Genomic DNA, 19,980 nt, shown 5'->3' on the forward strand with positions numbered 1-19,980 from the left:
ACCCGACACGGCCAATTATTCATGGTTTGTCGCGTAAACAGAATGTGCCAACTCGTGTTACCACTTCAGCACATCGGTGTGTTGGAGGGTCGTGAACCCACAATTGATCAGTATCACAGTGTGGTTTTGTAGTCCTGTAATTATCGCACAGCATTGCCATGAATCTACAGTACTGTCATGTGCCCTGTATGTATGTTGAACTTATTTCAACATTTATGTGGAGACCCTCATCCAGCATTGGATTGACACAAGGGCTCTCCATGTACATGCTGTGTTTAAGGCATTGGAGACAAAACGTGTCTCAAACAAGACGGAATCAAGAAACAATACAAAAAGATGGTAAAAAATTAGGCAAAAGTAATGTATTTTTGATTGAATCGCATCCCTGATTTACTAGGCGTCATCGTGTCAAGGTCACACGACAGAATAATTCCCCTGGCACATGCGGGTATATATAAGAGATCTGCCGTCTGAAACGTGAGCCTCATTAGTTTCCAAGCGAATTGAGTCTCTCCCCGATATCTTTAGCAACACGTATGATGAGTATTGCTCACGCAGCGACCACGCGTCATGCCGCATGAACCACGAGGAGGACATTGCCATTATGATAATGTACTTCTTGCTTTAAGTTTGAAATTTATTTAAATTTGCGTGCGGTGTGTTCACTGCAAGTCCACGAGACGTGGCAACGACTGGGGGGGGGGGGAGGGGAAAAAACATCATCCAACAGTGGCTGATGATGGGATTTTTAAAAATGAAATTACGGAATGGTTCTGTTCTACAGAGGTTCAATGTTCTGTTAACTACTGCTCGCTGATTTGAAATTCCGTACGGACACGTCAAATATTTATTTCTACGATTTTCTCCAGGAGAAAAATCGTTCCAATCAGAATGGACATCGCTTGTAATTGCAGTCTCCATTGCAAATGCCAGCTCAGTATTTTGTGATCCTTGACGTAATCGAGCAATGTCACTGCTGTTCCTTCTCATCAAAGCCTGTGTGCTGTGCGGAACATTATTTTATTATGACTTTACATGAATATTTCCTTGTGGCAAGTCGTGACGAATGCCACGGCAAAGTCGGATTTACCAGTAGTACTGATTGCACCATGTCAAGGTATTTTACTGGTAGGAACCTCCTGGTTACACCAGCCCACGGGATTATTGTGTCCGTCCGTCGTGCATCCAAAAATGGGAGGGGTGGGGCTGGGTGGAGAGGGGAGGGTGGGGAGGGGCTGGGTGGGGAGGGGCTGGGTGGGGAGGGGCTGGGTGGGGAGGGTGGAGAGGGGCTGGGTGGAGCGGGGTGGGAGGGGTGGGGCTGGGTGGGGAGGGGCTGGTCACCCGTGGTGCCCTTATAAAACTCAACGTTTAACCTACTCACGACGGCTTGTGCCTGCCCTCACAGTCGGGCATATTTGCGGAATACACTACGCCGCCGTTGACCCTGCAGGCCATTGACCGAGCAACCCAACGTTCCTACCAGCTCCCTCCGCAGGAATGTGTTTGCTAGGGCATCCCTGATGCAGTTCCGTGCCTAGTCCAGCCCCCTCAGGACATTTTACTTGCTCAGGGAAAGCTCTTCTAGCGCGCGTGTGATTAGGAAAACTCTTGAGACTTAATGCCGCTGAAAGACTTTTAATGCCGAATTACGAACTGGCCGTCTGATCCGTTCGCACGGAGGAAAAAGCGGCTCTGCACGTGCGCGTCGCGATGCGCCGTTTCATTTCCTGCATTTCAACAGGAGCCATTTGGTGCCCTCCGTGGCACGGCATCTCGCGGCCACTTGGGAGCCAACTGCCGCAATTATTACGCGGACTCTTCTTTTCGGACGTTCGGAGAAAACCTGTCGACCAACCGTTGGGGCCCACCACGGTTGCCGTAATTGATAAAATATCATCTTGCTGGCAAGGGCCTTCCGTGGCAAGCCTCGGAAACAAGATGCGGTGCTGCCGATGCCACGGAGCGAAGCGTTGTTATCGTGGTGGGGAATCTGCTGTGTTTGCGGTCTCGCTGTGGTCACCGTTTTTCAGCACGACATGTGACCGTGCAGCTCTTGTGGGATTTTTCCATTGAACTCCGTGGGCGTGTGCGTGCGTGTGTTTTTGAACTCCGTGCGCGTGCGTGTGTGTGTTGAACCCCGTGTGCGTGCGTGTGTTGTTGAACTCCGTGTGTGTGCGTGTGTTGTTGAACTCCGTGTGTGTGCGTGTGTTGTTGAACTCCGTGTGTGTGCGTGTGTTTTTGAACTCCGTGTGCGTGCGTGTGTTTTTGAACTCCGTGTGTGTGCGTGTGTTTTTGAACTCCGTGTGCGTGCGTGTGTTGTTGAACTCCGTGTGCGTGCGTGTGTTGTTGAACTCCGTGTGTGTGCGTGTGTTGTTGAACTCCGTGTGCGTGCGTGTGTTGTTGAACTCCGTGTGCGTGCGTGTGTTTTTGAACTCCGTGTGCGTGCGTGTGTTTTTGAACTCCGTGTGCGTGCGTGTGTTGTTGAACTCCGTGTGCGTGCGTGTGTTGTTGAACTCCGTGTGCGTGCGTGTGTTTTTTGAACTCCGTGTGCGTGCGTGTGTTGTTGAACTCCGTGTGCGTGCGTGTGTTTTTGAACTCCGTGTGTGTGCGTGTGTTTTTGAACTCCGTGTGCGTGCGTGTGTTGTTGAACTCCGTGTGCGTGCGTGTGTTTTTGAACTCCGTGTGCGTGCGTGTGTTTTTGAACTCCGTGTGCGTGCGTGTGTTGTTGAACTCCGTGTGCGTGCGTGTGTTGTTGAACTCCGTGTGCGTGCGTGTGTTTTTGAACTCCGTGTGCGTGCGTGTGTTGTTGAACTCCGTGTGCGTGCGTGTGTTTTTGAACTCCGTGTGTGTGCGTGTGTTTTTGAACTCCGTGTGCGTGCGTGTGTTGTTGAACTCCGTGTGCGTGCGTGTGTTTTGAACTCCGTGTGCGTGCGTGTGTTTTGAACTCCGTGTGCGTGCGTGTGTTGTTGAACTCCGTGTGCGTGCGTGTGTTGTTGAACTCCGTGTGCGTGCGTGTGTTTTTGAACTCCGTGTGCGTGCGTGTGTTTTGAACTCCGTGTGCGTGCGTGTGTTGTTGAACTCCGTGTGCGTGCGTGTGTTGTTGAACTCCGTGTGCGTGCGTGTGTTGTTGAACTCCGTGTGTGTGCGTGTGTTTTTGAACTCCGTGTGCGTGCGTGTGTTTTTGAACTCCGTGTGTGTGCGTGTGTTGTTGAACTCCGTGTGCGTGCGTGTGTTGTTGAACTCCGTGTGCGTGCGTGTGTTGTTGAACTCCGTGTGCGTGCGTGTGTTTTTGAACTCCGTGTGTGTGCGTGTGTTTTTGAACTCCGTGTGCGTGCGTGTGTTTTTGAACTCCGTGTGCGTGCGTGTGTTGTTGAACTCCGTGTGTGTGCGTGTGTTGTTGAACTCCGTGTGTGTGCGTGTGTTGTTGAACTCCGTGTGCGTGCGTGTGTTGTTGAACTCCGTGTGCGTGCGTGTGTTGTTGAACTCCGTGTGCGTGCGTGTGTTTTTGAACTCCGTGTGTGTGCGTGTGTTTTTGAACTCCGTGTGCGTGCGTGTGTTTTTGAACTCCGTGTGCGTGCGTGTGTTGTTGAACTCCGTGTGCGTGCGTGTGTTGTTGAACTCCGTGTGCGTGCGTGTGTTTTTGAACTCCGTGTGCGTGCGTGTGTTGTTGAACTCCGTGTGCGTGCGTGTGTTGTTGAACTCCGTGTGCGTGCGTGTGTTTTTGAACTCCGTGTGTGTGCGTGTGTTGTTGAACTCCGTGTGTGTGCGTGTGTTGTTGAACTCCGTGTGCGTGCGTGTGTTGTTGAACTCCGTGTGCGTGCGTGTGTTGTTGAACTCCGTGTGTGTGCGTGTGTTTTTGAACTCCGTGTGCGTGCGTGTGTTGTTGAACTCCGTGTGCGTGCGTGTGTTGTTGAACTCCGTGTGCGTGCGTGTGTTTTTGAACTCCGTGTGCGTGCGTGTGTTTTTGAACTCCGTGTGCGTGCGTGTGTTGTTGAACTCCGTGTGTGTGCGTGTGTTGTTGAACTCCGTGTGTGTGCGTGTGTTGTTGAACTCCGTGTGCGTGCGTGTGTTGTTGAACTCCGTGTGCGTGCGTGTGTTGTTGAACTCCGTGTGCGTGCGTGTGTTTTTGAACTCCGTGTGCGTGCGTGTGTTTTGAACTCCGTGTGCGTGCGTGTGTTGTTGAACTCCGTGTGCGTGCGTGTGTTGTTGAACTCCGTGTGCGTGCGTGTGTTGTTGAACTCCGTGTGCGTGCGTGTGTTTTGAACTCCGTGTGCGTGCGTGTGTTTTGAACTCCGTGTGCGTGCGTGTGTTGTTGAACTCCGTGTGCGTGCGTGTGTTGTTGAACTCCGTGTGCGTGCGTGTGTTGTTGAACTCCGTGTGCGTGCGTGTGTTTTTGAACTCCGTGTGCGTGCGTGTGTTGTTGAACTCCGTGTGCGTGCGTGTGTTGTTGAACTCCGTGTGCGTGCGTGTGTTGTTGAACTCCGTGTGCGTGCGTGTGTTTTTGAACTCCGTGTGCGTGCGTGTGTTTTTGAACTCCGTGTGCGTGCGTGTGTTGTTGAACTCCGTGTGTGTGCGTGTGTTGTTGAACTCCGTGTGTGTGCGTGTGTTGTTGAACTCCGTGTGCGTGCGTGTGTTGTTGAACTCCGTGTGCGTGCGTGTGTTGTTGAACTCCGTGTGTGTGCGTGTGTTTTTGAACTCCGTGTGTGTGCGTGTGTTGTTGAACTCCGTGTGTGTGCGTGTGTTGTTGAACTCCGTGTGCGTGCGTGTGTTTTGAACTCCGTGTGCGTGCGTGTGTTGTTGAACTCCGTGTGTGTGCGTGTGTTTTTGAACTCCGTGTGTGTGCGTGTGTTGTTGAACTCCGTGTGTGTGCGTGTGTTTTTGAACTCCGTGTGCGTGCGTGTGTTGTTGAACTCCGTGTGTGTGCGTGTGTTGTTGAACTCCGTGTGCGTGCGTGTGTTTTTGAACTCCGTGTGCGTGCGTGTGTTGTTGAACTCCGTGTGTGTGCGTGTGTTTTTGAACTCCGTGTGTGTGCGTGTGTTTTTGAACTCCGTGTGTGTGCGTGTGTTGTTGAACTCCGTGTGTGTGCGTGTGTTTTTGAACTCCGTGTGCGTGCGTGTGTTGTTGAACTCCGTGTGTGTGCGTGTGTTTTTGAACTCCGTGTGTGTGCGTGTGTTGTTGAACTCCGTGTGCGTGCGTGTGTTTTTGAACTCCGTGTGCGTGCGTGTGTTGTTGAACTCCGTGTGTGTGCGTGTGTTTTTGAACTCCGTGTGTGTGCGTGTGTTTTTGAACTCCGTGTGTGTGCGTGTGTTGTTGAACTCCGTGTGTGTGCGTGTGTTTTTGAACTCCGTGTGCGTGCGTGTGTTGTTGAACTCCGTGTGTGTGCGTGTGTTTTTGAACTCCGTGTGTGTGCGTGTGTTGTTGAACTCCGTGTGCGCGTGGTTGTTGTTACCGAGCGGTGGTGCAGCGGCTAGCGCCACGCTGCGCTACGAACCCGGCGACCCGGATTCGATTCCCGCTCACGGCCAACGCTAGGGACGATTATCTGAACCGGTCCTGCGCCTCTGCTAGGTCGACTCGGCCTCAAATGAGTACCTGGTACGGTGTGTAAACATCACCACTGGGGAGACAAAGGCGGCCGGGTGTGGTGTTGGCCACCTACCCCCTCGCGTGCCGTGCCGGCCTTCAGAGGTGCTGCTCCTCGCTAACAGCACTTGCCCCGACAGTCTGTTAAGCCTACACGGGATGCTGCTGCACCTGGTGAACGTCTGTCACACCCGGTACCTAGGCCGAGCGTTGCTAATCGGAGGCGCATCCAACAACGGTGACCCCCCCTCCCCGCCGCAAATGCGTCGCCTCGCAGAAGCATTTGCACCGGACTGTAACGCGAAATCGTGACGAGCCCCGGATAAACCCGCCATCTTAAGCCGTTGAGGAGGGGGTAGCCGCTCGCGTTTGTCACCATTTAAATGAAGGGACGAGCACAGATGCAAGGTGTGCCACTTCATCGCGGTGCTTGGCACAAACAAAAACAACACATGAACATTGATGGACGCGTGAAACGCCGGGGCAGTCGGGCAGCCGACTTGGCACGTGACGATGCAGTGTCTCTGGTGGCTGTGCGAAGGCTGACCACCACCGTCGCCACCGCTGCTGCTGCTGCTGCAAGCGGAATTCGTCTCGGCAAAAGGATCGCGGTGTGGAGAGATTCTCTGGCAACAAAAAAAACCGGCGCGGCCTTTTTGGTCCCCGCACGCTCACAGGTGATCATATTTGTTTAGGGCTGAGCAGGCAAATTAAAGCGAGCCTCGCCTGCCTGCGGTCAGGATATTTGATTGGTTTAAGAAGATTAAAACCCTCTGTGTTCCTTGTCCACTCAACACAAGGGCACCGGCATTTCATTATTGGATTACATGCGGTACTCTTATGGAAATAAATATTTTTAAAATCTAATACTTGTATCATTGTAAAATAAGCAGCGTGTAATGCTCTATGATATCAGGCTTATGTTGACTAAAAGCAAAGGAGAAAGTCCCTTCACTTTCTATTGGCGGTGCTTGTATGTGATGTCACCGGTTAGGTTAATGTATCACTGGTCAGGGTGACGAGTCACTGGTTAGGGTGACGTGTCACTGGTTAGGGTGACGAGTCACTGGTTAGGGTGATGTGTCACCGGTTAGGGTGATGTGTCACTGGTCAGGGTGACACTGGTTTGGGTGACGAGTCACTGGTTAGGTTCACATCTTTCCAGCAAGCTTAGGCAAGCAGTAAACGACGTTGCCCATCAGCTGTGCATATGCACCAACAGGAACATGCGATAATGTGAGGTGCATTTGCACTTACTGTTTACACAGTGCAGGGTGCAAGACACTACGTAGTTAACGAAGCACACGCTGCTAAAGCGTGCACAGAGAGACTGACGCTGTGAAACATGCGCGTAGATGCCGCGGTGACACCGTGTGTGTGTGTGTAGGTCGAAGACCATTTTACAAATCTCACCTCCGGGTGTGTTTGCTGAATCACTGCGTGTGGCTCCGGCGAGCACACGAGGGAAATAATCGTTTGTTCCCCTGTGACTCAGAATGTAAAATGTTTCTGGCCACTTTTCGTGGCGTTACAATGCCGATGCTTCTTCACTCGACTGGCTGGACCTGTACATCTGGCGCTCTGCGTCTGTTGCTACTTTACCAATCGCCTGCGACTCGGAGCTCCTGACGCTCGCTCAGTGCTGTCAGAAGTGTCACCGTGAGAGTACGCGTTGTGCAGCGGCGGTTATCTATTCGTTGGTCATTGATAATTTTGTCGTGGAACATTGCGAATGTTGTTAGGTACGCTGGGTTATTACATCACGGCCTATTAAAACGTGAACCCACGTGGGAAAACATTGACACAACACTTACTCCCTATCATGTTCGATCTGTGCCTGCCAGAGAAGGTGGCTGGCTCAGAGATTCGTTTGTAGAATGCAGAATTATGAGACGGCCACATATGCAGCTAATTGTAAAGCATGCCTTGATGTGGGTATCCACAATATATTGCCATTCTACACAGTTCTGCATCGTTGCAGTCCATTGAATCTCTGCGTTTTGAACAAACGTCATCATTCTGTGTCTGCGTGCCCACGCGCCTTTGGCTGCCATTCTGTCGCCAGTCTTGTCCACCTGGCATCATCCCTTCTTGCGACAAACTCTTCTGCCGAAGCCTGCGCACCATTCTGATCGGCCATTGCGTCGTTTGATTTGTGTGTCTTTCCCGATTCGTTTGTCCGTGTTCGCATCTCTGAGAGGAATTTTGAGTGTGCATCTCTCCACGCATTTTTGTGAGCATTTTTTTCTCTTCAGATTTCGTTCAATTTTCTTCGAGTATCCACGTTTTCGCTGCGTGTTTAATATCCACCGTTGTCCACTGACTGCAAAGTGCATTCGTCAGCCGCGTTGGTGCTGTTCGTAGTCATGTCCAGATTCCCAAGGGGACCCCTCTTGGAAGCCTCTTTGTTTCATTATTAACTCTTAAACCTGCCGCCTCCAACGTTTGCGCTCGCAATATACATTCTCTGTGTTTTTGTTGTGACCATGGAACATTATCTTTTATTTACTTCGATGCAATGGGTTGCACATTATGTCGTTCTGCTCCCATATTTATTTTGAGTCAGGATTTGCAGCCTTACATAATCCTTTCCTGTAGATCACTTCCATTGGTTGATACAGCGACTTGTATGCACACGTCAGATGGCTTCTACTTAATTTTTTGAAATTTACACCTTCATTTGTCAGTATAATTTAGTGAATATAGTTTGGAATGTTGTGCTGAATAGCCTTGATGAGAGCATAGTAAATGCCCTTGGGTGACTCGAATTACCATTTCGGTTTTGCTGCTCTTTCCTCGGTAAATGGGTTCGATAATTTAATTCCACCGAAGAGCGTACACATGATTGACTCGCGCCTTAGCAGCACGACAAGCGGCAGAGCTCCTTGGTCACACGGAATGACGCAGGGTCGTACAGAATTATGGGCACGGTTTCGCGATGTCAAAAATGGTGATGCTGTGCAAAGGGCCTGTCCCTGGTAATAGGAATGTAGACGCTGCCCGTCGAGATGGATACCACCGCGGCGCTCCGAGCGCGGAGACATTTTAACTCGTGGGCGATTGCAGCTGGCGTGTGAAGTGTTAAGGGGCTTGTTGTGTCAATGTGGAGCGTGAAGAGGGAATTTTTTTTTTTACATTCCTAACAGAGGTGGGATTATGTTTTCAAGGTTGGCCTGCTTGGAGGACGTTTACTTTCTGCCAGGAAGTGTGCACAGTGTTGATTGAAAGCGGGGGCTGTTCATTACGGAACGGCGCTGGCTGCTGTTGACGCTCGTCTGGGCTGTGTCCGAGGATGTGTTTCTGGTGTCGCTGCGTACAGTGGGGTTGGCCATTACGCTGTGGCAGCATCGGGCCCCAAGCCTTCTCGCCAAATAGCGTGGGTTGTGTTGTTATACGGTAATGGTATGGATTTCCATTACAATTAAAGCCCGTAGCGTGTACACGTAAGAAATTAAAATGTTAGAAGTGTTAGATTTTCAACACGTTGTAGCGAATATGACAAAGATGTGTTTTTGTTCACGAAATTATACCCTAATGCAGCCTGTTTTTTAAGTGGAATTTTAATCAACTCTTACGTGTTTTAAAAATTTATTAAAAATGGGAGTTATTTAGTTTTGCACACCGTCCTCGGGATATTAATGGTAATGAATTATAAAGAGGTGAGTTTGGGAAGACGCACGATTAAATTAATCATCGGGCTCCTCTTATGCATTCCATACTACGCAGGCGGGTCGTGCAAGTGCACTGTGCGGGCTTCAGTCCCCAGAAAACCATAAATATTTTATTAGGCATGATAAAGGATGGAATGTAATAATGTCTACAATGTCGGTCTGTGCTGGAGTGTCCTCTGCAGCCAGAGCTAGTCCAGAGAGTGGTTTTACATTTGTCAGGAAACAGACCTCGGCCCGGCGGCACTTGTCGTTCACGAACCTCGCTTCTAATTGCAGGACACTCCGTGGAGACGTCTCGAGCGTGCGTGCGTACGTGGCTGTTTCCGGGGGCCCTGACACAGAACCGCCACCATGGGCGAGCTTTTCCGCAGCGATGAAATGACCTTGGCTCAGCTGTTCCTGCAGTCTGAGGCCGCCTACTGCTGCGTGAGCGAGCTGGGGGAGCTGGGCATGGTGCAGTTCCGTGACGTGAGTACACCGGATGGCGCACGGGGGGGGGAACCACTTCGCGTAGCCGGAGCGCCACGTTTGTGATGGCAGAGATCCCCAGTTGTGCCTCCGATTCACGGTGCAATGTCTCAAGATCAAGATGCCGTCGTGGCCTAAGCCGTGGATGCCACCACCACCACCACCTCGTCAACGCTCTCTACGCTCGGCCAGATCCTGCAGCTGTTGAACAGTCGCCACCCGACCCTGAGAATCTGGCCGAACATGATTCCACATTTGTTTCCAAGGTCTTTTATTTTCTTTGGTCGCTGGACTCATGGAGGCCATCACAGTGCCCCATCCTGCAGATGTCCCCCCACCCAGTGCAGACGTTTTTTCCCCAGCACTCGCCTGCCATGTGCATTGCCTTTCCTTGTCTTGCCACAACATTCCCTGCATGTCTCAGCCACCCTTGCTCTGGACGGGGTATGAACCACTTCACTTTGAATGTTTCCCCAGCTAAATCACGCATCTGAACTCAAAATTCGATTGTCACGAGCACAGACGAAAATGTCTTTTGTGTCATCACATTGAGCTTGTATGAGTCCATTACACTCCTGCTATCTGGCTACAGAGTGTCCCCTGGATTGGTTTTCACAAACTTTTCTCATTTCTGCAGCTGAACCCGGACGTCAACGTCTTCCAGCGCAAGTTTGTCAACGAAGTGCGGCGATGCGAGGAGATGGAGCGGAAACTCAGTGAGCCTGATCGCCGCGCTGCACCGCATCTCCCCTTGGTTCAGTCTGCTCGTAGATGGCTCTGGTGTTCGGAACTCGTGCGCGCTTGCCCGATTGCGCCTGTTTGCTTCGCCAGGATTTGTTGAGAAGGAGATCAAGCGGGCAGACATCCAGATCATGGACAATGGTGAAAACCCCGAGGTGCCGTTTCCCAGGGACATGATCGACCTGGAGGTGAGCGTCTTTGTGTTCGACGTCATCTCGGAGAGCTCCGTGTGGTTATTTTTTAGTTTTTAACAGGTAGCAAAATTAATCTCAGGGACCCCACCTGCAGCTGTTGCTTTATTGTGGTGTGAGCCTCAACAACCCTCGCGTATCCGTGCACAGGCCACCTTTGAGAAACTGGAGAATGAGCTGAAGGAGGTGAACACGAACCAGGAGGCTCTTAAGCGCAACTTTCTGGAGCTGTCGGAGCTCAAGCACATCCTGGACAAAACTCAGCAATTCTTCGAGGAGGTGAGACACGGCTGCGCCTTTCTATTCTATTCCCATCTCACCTTTGCCTGACAGTTTTGACCGACCGATTTTGCGATGGATCGTCGCCGCGGCGGTGCAGATTATTGCCGCTCCGCCACCAGCACCACCGCCCGCTCCCACGCGCTTTTATCCGAGGTATCGATTGTCCCCCCCCCCGCACCTCCGATTAGCACGGTTAGCTACGTGCGGCGCGAAAGAAGTTCAACGTACATACATCCGCGCCGCTCGTTTTCACGGCGGGCGGAATGGCCCGTCTGTCGCCGGGTAAGAACGGAACGTGAATGCATCTGTGTTATTGTTTTAATTAAATTAGGCACGGGTGATTAACGCTCTTGTTGGGAGAGAATTCATCAGCAATTATCAAATAAAATATGGGTAAACTATTTTGGACCTTTCTTGGGCTAAGCGGAGGCTGACGGAGTGGCCCCCAGTGCGCCGTTTCAGTAACGCGCAGCCCACTCGGCAAATCACGGGGTGGGGGGTGTGGGGGGTGGGGGGTGGGGGGGGTACTTTTATAATTTGCGGTAGGCAGCGTGGGATGTTCTAAATTACACCAGTCATTACACTGATTAGAGCGCATGTACCCTCCTGCTCTATTATGGCAGGGGATGGATGGATGGAACACTTGGGCAAGCTCCGTGTCCTGCATTACACGAATAAACAATTACAGTGGATTGCCGCGTGGAATTATCGCTCCCACGGTGTCGTATATATTGCAAACGGCTATTGTTGAAAATGTCTTGAGATCTCTTTTGTCTGATTAATGCTATCTCCCCCTCCCTTTCCCAAACAAGCCCTCGTCGGGATGGAAAGCTCGGCGCTTTCATGAGAATGATTCGCCGAAGGCAGCTAAGAGTGAATGTCGCGCTGCGAGCCTTTCCTTTTCCCTTTCCCAAAGAAATCGGAGCCTGTGTCAACACCGTAAAATATTCTCACCGGCGGAGCACCTAATAGCTTTTAACACCCGCTATTGTACCGTCGGGCAGAGTACCATCCAATTTAAACACACGTGTGGGTACATCTGGTTCTGCTAATATTAGTTAAGTGAGGAAAACGAGGCTTGGACCCAAGAGGCCAAATACGTTGTAAATAGACGTAGCCAGTCTTGTGGACGAGAGAGAGGGGGGGAGAGAGAGAGAGACGCGACGGCGGATGTCGTTGCCGTTCAGCAACGCCACCCCGCTCGCATGTCTGGGGGGGAATTCAAAGGCGTAGGGTCCCTACAACAACGAGAGAGCAAGGGCCTTCATTATTCCACGGCGTGTGTGGGCTTCTGAGAGCTATCGTGCAGCACGCTCGTATGAGTTATCGATTTTATATTATCTCGTGTTTGGGCAGCTGACTGGAGCGAAGATTACAGGCATCGAAGCAGGAAATAGAGATGCGCTCGAAATTAATGCCCGTATTACTTCTGCCGTTCTTCTCAAACGCAATTGTGACTTGCCAATAGAAAAAAAATCTCAGTTTTGTGTAATTGATACAAAAAAATTGTAGTTCCTTATTTTAAAAAAATATTTGTTTGCAGTGTTTCTCAGCACTAAAATGTATTGCAAATATTGCCAGTGTGGTCATGTGCCAGCTTGATTTTTGTCAACTCCCATGTTCGGCTGTGGCGGTTTAATTTGCAACATTGGAGTGACCTGCCCAGTTCCGCTATCACGGTTCCTTCAGGGTGAGAGTGCATGGCTCGGGTTGGCTTTGAAGCCTTTCACGACTTCACCCAAACTACGGCAAGGTGTTCCACCTTAGTCCAGACTCCCAAGGACAAGGTGCCCGATGTCCCCAAAGCTGGGTACAGGCCCTGGCTGTTTATTTATTCATTTGTTAATTAAAATATTGGGCTATGGTTAATCCGGGGTTTCGATTGACACACACTTTTCAAACGTAACGACCCATATGCAAACATTTTACATCTGTAACTTGTACGAGTATGCATTTATAAAAGGAATCTCGCACTCAGCCAAATATATATATAGCGGTGGTGCACACCGCCACTTGATGTTAAATATATTCTAGTTGTCACAGTTGTAAATGCTGTGCCAGTGTTTTAATTAAAGGTGTTAATAAGGTGAGACTGGTGGCATCATATCTTAGCGTGTCGATCAGATCGTGCAGCTTCGCGTCTGACCGTTTCGGCTGTTTGGATTGGTACTCTTTAAAAAGGCCCTGGTAGTGCCCCCGTAGGCCCACTGCGTGCCTCCTGTGCGTACACTCGAACCTCTTGCTGTGGCAGAGGCTCCGATGGTTGGGGAAAGGCTCAAGGAATGGCTCGCGAGTGGAGGAGCATGCAGGACCCAGCTACACCCTGGCACACGGTCTCCAAGCCTTACACTTGCATGCAGTAGTAAAGCCTGGACATTTGTTTATTATTTTCACGTTGATTAATGATCGTTATTGGAAATAAATCTAATTGTTAATGGTTAAAAATCACATTCTGTAATGCACTGTCCCAATGGGCCACTTCCTATAATTAAGAAACATTTTTTAAGATGTGAATAATTGCTCTCGATACTTCAAGGAAAGCGCATTTTAATAAAATGTAGAGAAAAGAGCATTATCGTCAATGCAATTGTATCGCATGTATAAACACAAAATCGATGTTTATTTTTCACTTGCCGTAATAATCTTTTTACGACCAAATAAATTATTTTGACGTTTACGTAAAAATCTTTAAATGGACCACACTGCCGTTCATTTTCGTAATTTGTACCCTCCGCGTGTAAACATCTGTTCCATGGAAGAGAATCGAGACCCTTTGCTGTCGCGGCCGTGTGTACGGCTCCCCGAGTGAAGGTGGGCGTAGCCGCCCATCGTCACCGAGGGTCGATAGGTCACCGCGCCGCGGGCCGGGTCTCCCTGGGCCCTGCACGCTGCTAATGGCGTGGTTGTGGTGGCGTCGCTCCCCCCCCTTGCCTCCCCCTCCCTCCCTCCCGCCCACCCCACCCCCTCCCGTCGTCGATTGTTAATTCAGGTTGAATTGCGTCACCACCAGATGGCAGATCCAGAGCTGTTGGAGGAGTCGGCCACTCTCCTGGATCCCAGCGAGATCGGCCGCGGTGCGCCACTGCGCCTTGGGTGAGCCCCCCCCACTCGCGCCTCTCTGTGGCCGCCCTCTCCGGCTCTTTGGCCCCGAGCCCTCGTCACGCAGAGGAGGTTTCCGTAACGGTGCCTTGACGCAGAATCTCAGCCCAGCGAACCGTGCGTTGAATTACCCCTCTTCCGCTGGCACGTTCCGACCACGCCAACGCGGTTCCGTCACGACACGGGTGATTTTTCACTGGCTGTTTGCCAAACCGAGCCAGGACCAAACGATGAAATTGGCCTCACAAGACATTGAATCTGGCTCGTGGCCAAGAAGGGCGAGGTTAATTAGCACGATTGGCTACGTACGGTGTGAAAGAAGTTCTACATACATACACACACACACAGATGCCACCCACTTCTCGTAATTTTTAGCTGGGACCATGTGATTGATTGTTATGTGAGCGGCGACATTGTGCAGCGTGGGTTGATGACCCTGCAGACCCACGGTGGGGGGGGGGCGAGGGAGGGGGGGGGCGGGGGGGGAGGGGGAGAGCGGGGGAGGAGGGGGAGGGCGGGGGAGGGGGAGGGAGGGCGGGGTAGGGGGAGGGAGGGCGGGGTAGGGGGAGGGAGGGTGGGGTAGGGGGAGGGAGGGCAGGGGAGGGAGGGCGGGGCAGGCGGGTGCCTGGACCGGTGCTGGACCGGGAAGGCCTCGTGTGGCGCTCAACGTAGTCAATCAGCGAGACGTGATGGTATACACGGTGGGTGAGTGGGGGGATGATGACCAACCTGCCAGGTAATGACAACCAGGGGTACCGATAGCTAGGCAGATGTTTTTTTGCGTTACATTAAATAACGGTCGATGCATATAAAGCAGTATTTACGGTTTATCATTTATCGGCTTATGCTCTGGAAGGTGTAATCGAGCTCGCATCCAGCATGCTAACCACAGCACCACGGTGGCTCCCTTTGTTGCACGTGGGAGTGTTGAGAGCTTAGAGGAGGCGGTGTTGGATGCTTGCTGTTTTTCCCTCTTCAGGATGAAAGCAAATCCGGCAATGCGTCCGGTGCCGCCATGTTGCCGCTCCCCCGTGAACAATGGCGTTCTGGCGCGCGGCTAAACAGCGACGACGCTCTCCCTACGTGCGGCATTCACAACCGCCGTTTTGCAGAGATGCAAATCCCACCACGAGTTTATCTCCAAAGGAGTTAATTTGCATTTTAGCAATTGGCCATTTGATAACATTTGCACTTCGCTGTCCGCACGGCAGCCCAGCCGTCCGATTTGCATACCGCTGTGGGCCCTGCATAAGGGACTTGCCCCCATCTCTGCCCCTACACATCACTGAATGATCAATTGGAATCCCGATATGTTCTGTAAAAAAACGTGCGGCCATTTGGCAATTTTGATTTGAAGCTTTCGTGACTGCAGGAATCCGTACGTCCGTCATCGGGTGGGAAAGCAGCATGACGGACGCTTGTGTTGCGCCCGAAACGTCGTGATTTCATTTTATACCTCCGTGACTTTACCGAAGGAACCAAAGGGCATTTGGCAATTGTCTGCTCATCATCGCTGCCATCTTGGCTCACATTTAGGCTCTCCTGGGTTTGCATTCACCTTGGCGTTAAGTTCGCAAATGTGCGTCGTGTTTCACACTCGGCAGGTGCATTGCTCCGATGTGTCTCGTGAATTATCGTTGGTGCACGACTGTGTTTTGACAATGCGGAGTCCCACCGAGCGTGTGAGATGTATTTATAATTCCGTTGCAGCGCACCTGCTGGCAGCCAGCTCTGCTGCTCGCTCACGGACACGTTACTCACCACCACTTTCATGTCACCCGCGACTATGCTGCATTTGCTCCTCTCATTATAGGTCGGAGCAGCTTTAAGCGAGTTTTATTTTGCTAACATTCCACATAGTTGCCATTTCCACTCTGCAATCTGGCCGAGTGGTTCAGCAGTAGAGTGGGTGGCTTGCAGTGGGAAAGTCACGAGTTCAAACCCTGGTTGGTGGTTGACTCAGCCCATCATCCTTCCAGGGTGGATAAAATCGTACCACTTTGTGGATGAGTCAATAGTGGTTATCCTATGAATAGACTGTCCGCCACCATATGATTGTAATTTCCACCACCGTTTTGGCCGTAAACATGCGATGCTCATTGGAGCAGGAAATCACTTTTTGACAATCTGCACACATTCCGTAATAACCGTCGAGGCAGGGGTCACTGTTAATCCTGTGCTGGCACAATGGGCCGTTACGAGGAGAGGCTTGATTTACTGAATAATCCTTAGGAGTAATGGAACCTTGCTTAGTTAACGCTGACAACTTTTACGTACCGTACTGGGCAACATGCAGCTTCGTGATGCGCTGGGAATAATCTGTGGAGAGCGGTCTATTGTTACAATTGAGTGTTGCACACCGCTGCCGCAGACCGGTCCCCATTTAGCCACCGCCGCCGCTGCTTTTGCTGTTGTGTGTCGTTAATAGGCGCGATGTGTTGTAAGAAGCAACGTTAATTTTAGCGACGTCCGTTGTGGGCACACGAATATATAACTGTGTGTGTGGTGGAGGGTTGCGACACATTTATACTTTAAATTTTTATTTAAAGCTTTCGTGACTGCAGGGATTCATATTCTTGGTTCTTTCGGTAAAGTCACGTTGAAGGGAAATAAGAAAGTAATACAAAAATTATTTTATGATTTACTTTCTACGTGACTTTACCACGCGGACACGTCGGTGCTTGTCGGGCAGTCCCCTTTGGCCCATGGGGACGCCACGAAGCAACTGCGGCTCTCTTGCAAGAGTGACCCTGGGTTACAATGGAACGGATTTGAGTGCACAGTATTTTAAAAAGCATTTCAATGTAACAAATGTAAGCTAACTTCAACAGCAAATATGTGTATAAGGCCAAACAAAAAGGTGATGTGCACTTAAAAAAAGATCAATATGCAATGAATGCATATTAATTAATGGAAAGGCAAGCGACTAGATTAAGCAAATAGAGGTCATGGAAAAATTGTAATTCACCCTGCTGCACGCCCTTGCAAATGAGACGTTGCACCTCAAGGGATTTTGCAGGTGAAATATCTAAATGCGAGAAAAACAAAACAAAGCGTAAAATACGACTAACCGCAAATAGCCGCGCGACATGCAAGCGAGGCACGGCCGACAAGAACGTTTGCACGGCTGCCTTGGAGTGAAAAAACGCCGGTGTCGCCGCTGCCTGGCCGTGCTGCTGCTGCTGCGCCTGCTTGCGTAGGTTCGTGGCAGGCGTGATCAACCGGGAGCGCATCCCCACCTTCGAGAGGATGCTGTGGCGCGTGTGCCGTGGCAACGTGTTCCTGCGTCAGACCGACATCGACAGTCCCCTGGAGGACCCCTCCACGGTGCCCACGCCGCACGCGGCCCTTTACCCCCCCCCTCCCCCCCCCCCCCCCCGGCTTCACCGTCGTGCCGACACCGCGGCCGCTGTTTGAGGATTCTCACCGTCCCCGCGGTGGGCGCGTGAAGCGCCGTGTTCGGGGCGACGAAGCGGCAGCCGTGTTGGGAGGAAGCCGCTCATCTGGCGTTGCACTTCGCGCTGCCGCGTTAGTTTTTAGCAGAGACCTCTCTTCATGGCAGCTCATTGTTTCGCGTGATAATTCTGACAATTATTAAAAATGTTATTTCTTTAAAGGGTCATATTTGTGACATTGCATACAGAGCTTTGTATTGTAATCGTAGTCATCACCCATGATTGCAGTCGTCGCGAATCATCATCACCGTGCTGTTTAATTACAACCTCGTCGTTACCCATGGACTGTGTGAATTCACACATGAGCCCCGATCACTTTCGAGAAGTTATTGCCCAAGGTCGTTACAAAAAAGGTTGTGCAAGCAAGACGTTGATGCATCATCCTTCCTGGCATTCCAGGGAGTTGATCAACTGAACAAGCTTGTGCTCGCCAATTTATTACATTAAGTGCCATCTAGTTTAATCCATTACGAAAGCCATCGCCTTATGTCGTCCTGACATTTCACCGCATGCAATTTCATGCAGACAGAAGCGGTCCTCAAAAGATCTTTGCCGCTCGCTCCCTTCCCCCCGTTTCCCGGCCAGTCCTCGTGTATCGCTATTGATGTATTGAATTAGACACCGGTATTGCCATGCTTCAACTTGAGCCCCGTGAACAAAGTGGCAACGATGACGATTTGCTAAAAATATTGCACATGTTTGGCATAAGCACCGCATGGCAAAAATAAGTTAAAACGCGTCGTAGAATTTGGTCGGCTGCTCACAGCACCTTAGCATTGATTTATTCCTGTGCATTTGTAGCAACGGCATAAATATACGGCCATTGGAAAAACACAACGCGTATATATATTCAGAAGTTGCGTGGGCTGCCTTGAAAGAGCTATTGTCCAAACATGAGTATCGCGTTTGTTTCGCCGCTTGTACGGTGCCGTTTAGTGATAACGATGGCAATTTCAGTAAATCGCGGCGCTTTGTTTCCTCCATCGAGGCATGCAGCCGCGCGCTCAGATAAAATTGTGCTGATGCCGCGGCGCTGCCTAAATCGTGCCGCGCGCTGTTTCCACCAGGGAGACCAGGTCCACAAGTCCGTCTTCATCATCTTTTTCCAAGGTGACCAGTTAAAGCACCGCGTGAAGAAGATCTGCGAAGGGTGAGCCCTCGCTCGCGCGTCGACGACCGCCGAGTTGCCTCCCTCCCCCAGCTCAATAGGGACGGACCAACGCCGACATTTGCACGTGGCGACGAATCCCGCTGGGGGTGGAGCGGTGGCGGCGGCGCAGTGGCTAGAGCCTTGCGCGACGAGCTTGTGCCGCCTGAGTTTAATTCCCCGCCACGGCTAACATCGGTGGCCGCCAAGTCCACACCCCCTCACCCCTGCCCCACCGCCCCCGTTCACCAGCCCCCACCAACCGGCGTGGTGGTGAAGCAGTATGGTCAAATTGGCACCCGTGACCCGTACGGTGTGGGGAGGCCCGCACACCGCAGGGGATTGACGAGAGCCTCTACCTCATCGTTACTTTTATTTTATACGGCAGCACGTGTCCATCTGGGCTGTGTGCCACTCTGTTTAGAGGACGCGACTCATTATTGGAGGTTTATGAGTTAAAATCCTCGTGTTGGGTTGACTCGGCTAGTAATCGTTCCGAGGGTCAATAAAATGAGATCCTTATTTGTGGGAAGTCGACATTGATTGCCCCTTGGATGGACCGGTTCTCCCCATGGGGATGTGTAATATCCACCGCGGATTTGAATAATACTCGTAACGTATCTACGCAATCGCACGCCTTGCCACGAGCAATTTGACACTCGTGCAATCGTTTAATTTCGCGTGCAACCGCTGAAGGTGAGCGCACGGCTCGGGGTCTCGCAGGCTGGCAAAAAAAATCCATGCCTTTACCTGGAATTCAGCGGTTTCAAATAATGCTGATGACGTGCATTGCGCTAAGAGCCAACGTTGCAGCATTGGAAGGGCACAGCCCGCGATCTTTCAGCAGCATTTTTACTCGTTTTGACAGAATTTATACCCAATGCAGTGAAGCGTTTCCTAAATAGAACGTCGCCCTTCGCTTCCCAACGCACGCTTGGGCCACTCTCATTCGTCGGTGGCATCAACTCGGCGTAACGCCGGAATACGTCCGTGCTCAACACACACGTTCGCGTGCGTGCATGCGGCGCACAATCCATTAGCAACGCGGTACAGAATTCATGTAAACCCCCCCCCCCCCGCTACTGCCGCGTCACCGCCGCCCCACAAAACATTCGAGCCGCCGGCCGCTGCTGCTCGCTGAGCTTTCCACAATCCAGCGGCAGGGCGGGGAACCCCCCTGCCCCGCCCCGCCCCGCCCTGCCCAGCCCCACCCAGCCCTGCCCAGTCCCACCCCGACCTGCCCAGCCCCACCCCACCCTGCCCAGCCCAGCCCCACCCCGCCGCCCCGCCCCACCCCGCCCTGCCCAGCCCAGCCCCATCCCGCCCCCCCCTGCCCCGCCCCG

The 19,980-nt window shown here is 51.6% G+C and overlaps 1 protein-coding gene across 2 annotated transcripts in view; it reads left to right on the plus strand.

Annotated features, from left to right (window-relative positions):
• The first annotated feature begins 1,838 nt into the window (after window positions 1–1,838).
• The window catches only part of LOC133345319 (V-type proton ATPase 116 kDa subunit a 1-like), a 112,450-nt gene continuing 94,308 nt past the window's right edge, over window positions 1,839–19,980 (plus strand). The window contains exons 1-8 of one of the 2 annotated variants that reach the window (XM_061555981.1): window positions 1,839–1,981; window positions 9,531–9,722; window positions 10,360–10,438; window positions 10,554–10,651; window positions 10,805–10,933; window positions 13,926–14,029; window positions 17,236–17,362; window positions 18,558–18,640. In XM_061555981.1, coding sequence (XP_061411965.1) covers window positions 9,606–9,722; window positions 10,360–10,438; window positions 10,554–10,651; window positions 10,805–10,933; window positions 13,926–14,029; window positions 17,236–17,362; window positions 18,558–18,640 — 737 coding nt within the window. In that variant the 5' untranslated portion in view covers window positions 1,839–1,981; window positions 9,531–9,605. The remainder of the gene's footprint in view (window positions 1,982–9,530; window positions 9,723–10,359; window positions 10,439–10,553; window positions 10,652–10,804; window positions 10,934–13,925; window positions 14,030–17,235; window positions 17,363–18,557; window positions 18,641–19,980) is intronic. The other variant, XM_061555982.1, reaches the window with a different exon arrangement.

The sequence above is a fragment of the Lethenteron reissneri genome, chromosome 21 (genome assembly GCF_015708825.2).
Source record: "Lethenteron reissneri isolate LAM-NWPU_2019-01 chromosome 21, ASM1570882v1, whole genome shotgun sequence".
NCBI lineage: Eukaryota > Metazoa > Chordata > Hyperoartia > Petromyzontiformes > Petromyzontidae > Lethenteron > Lethenteron reissneri.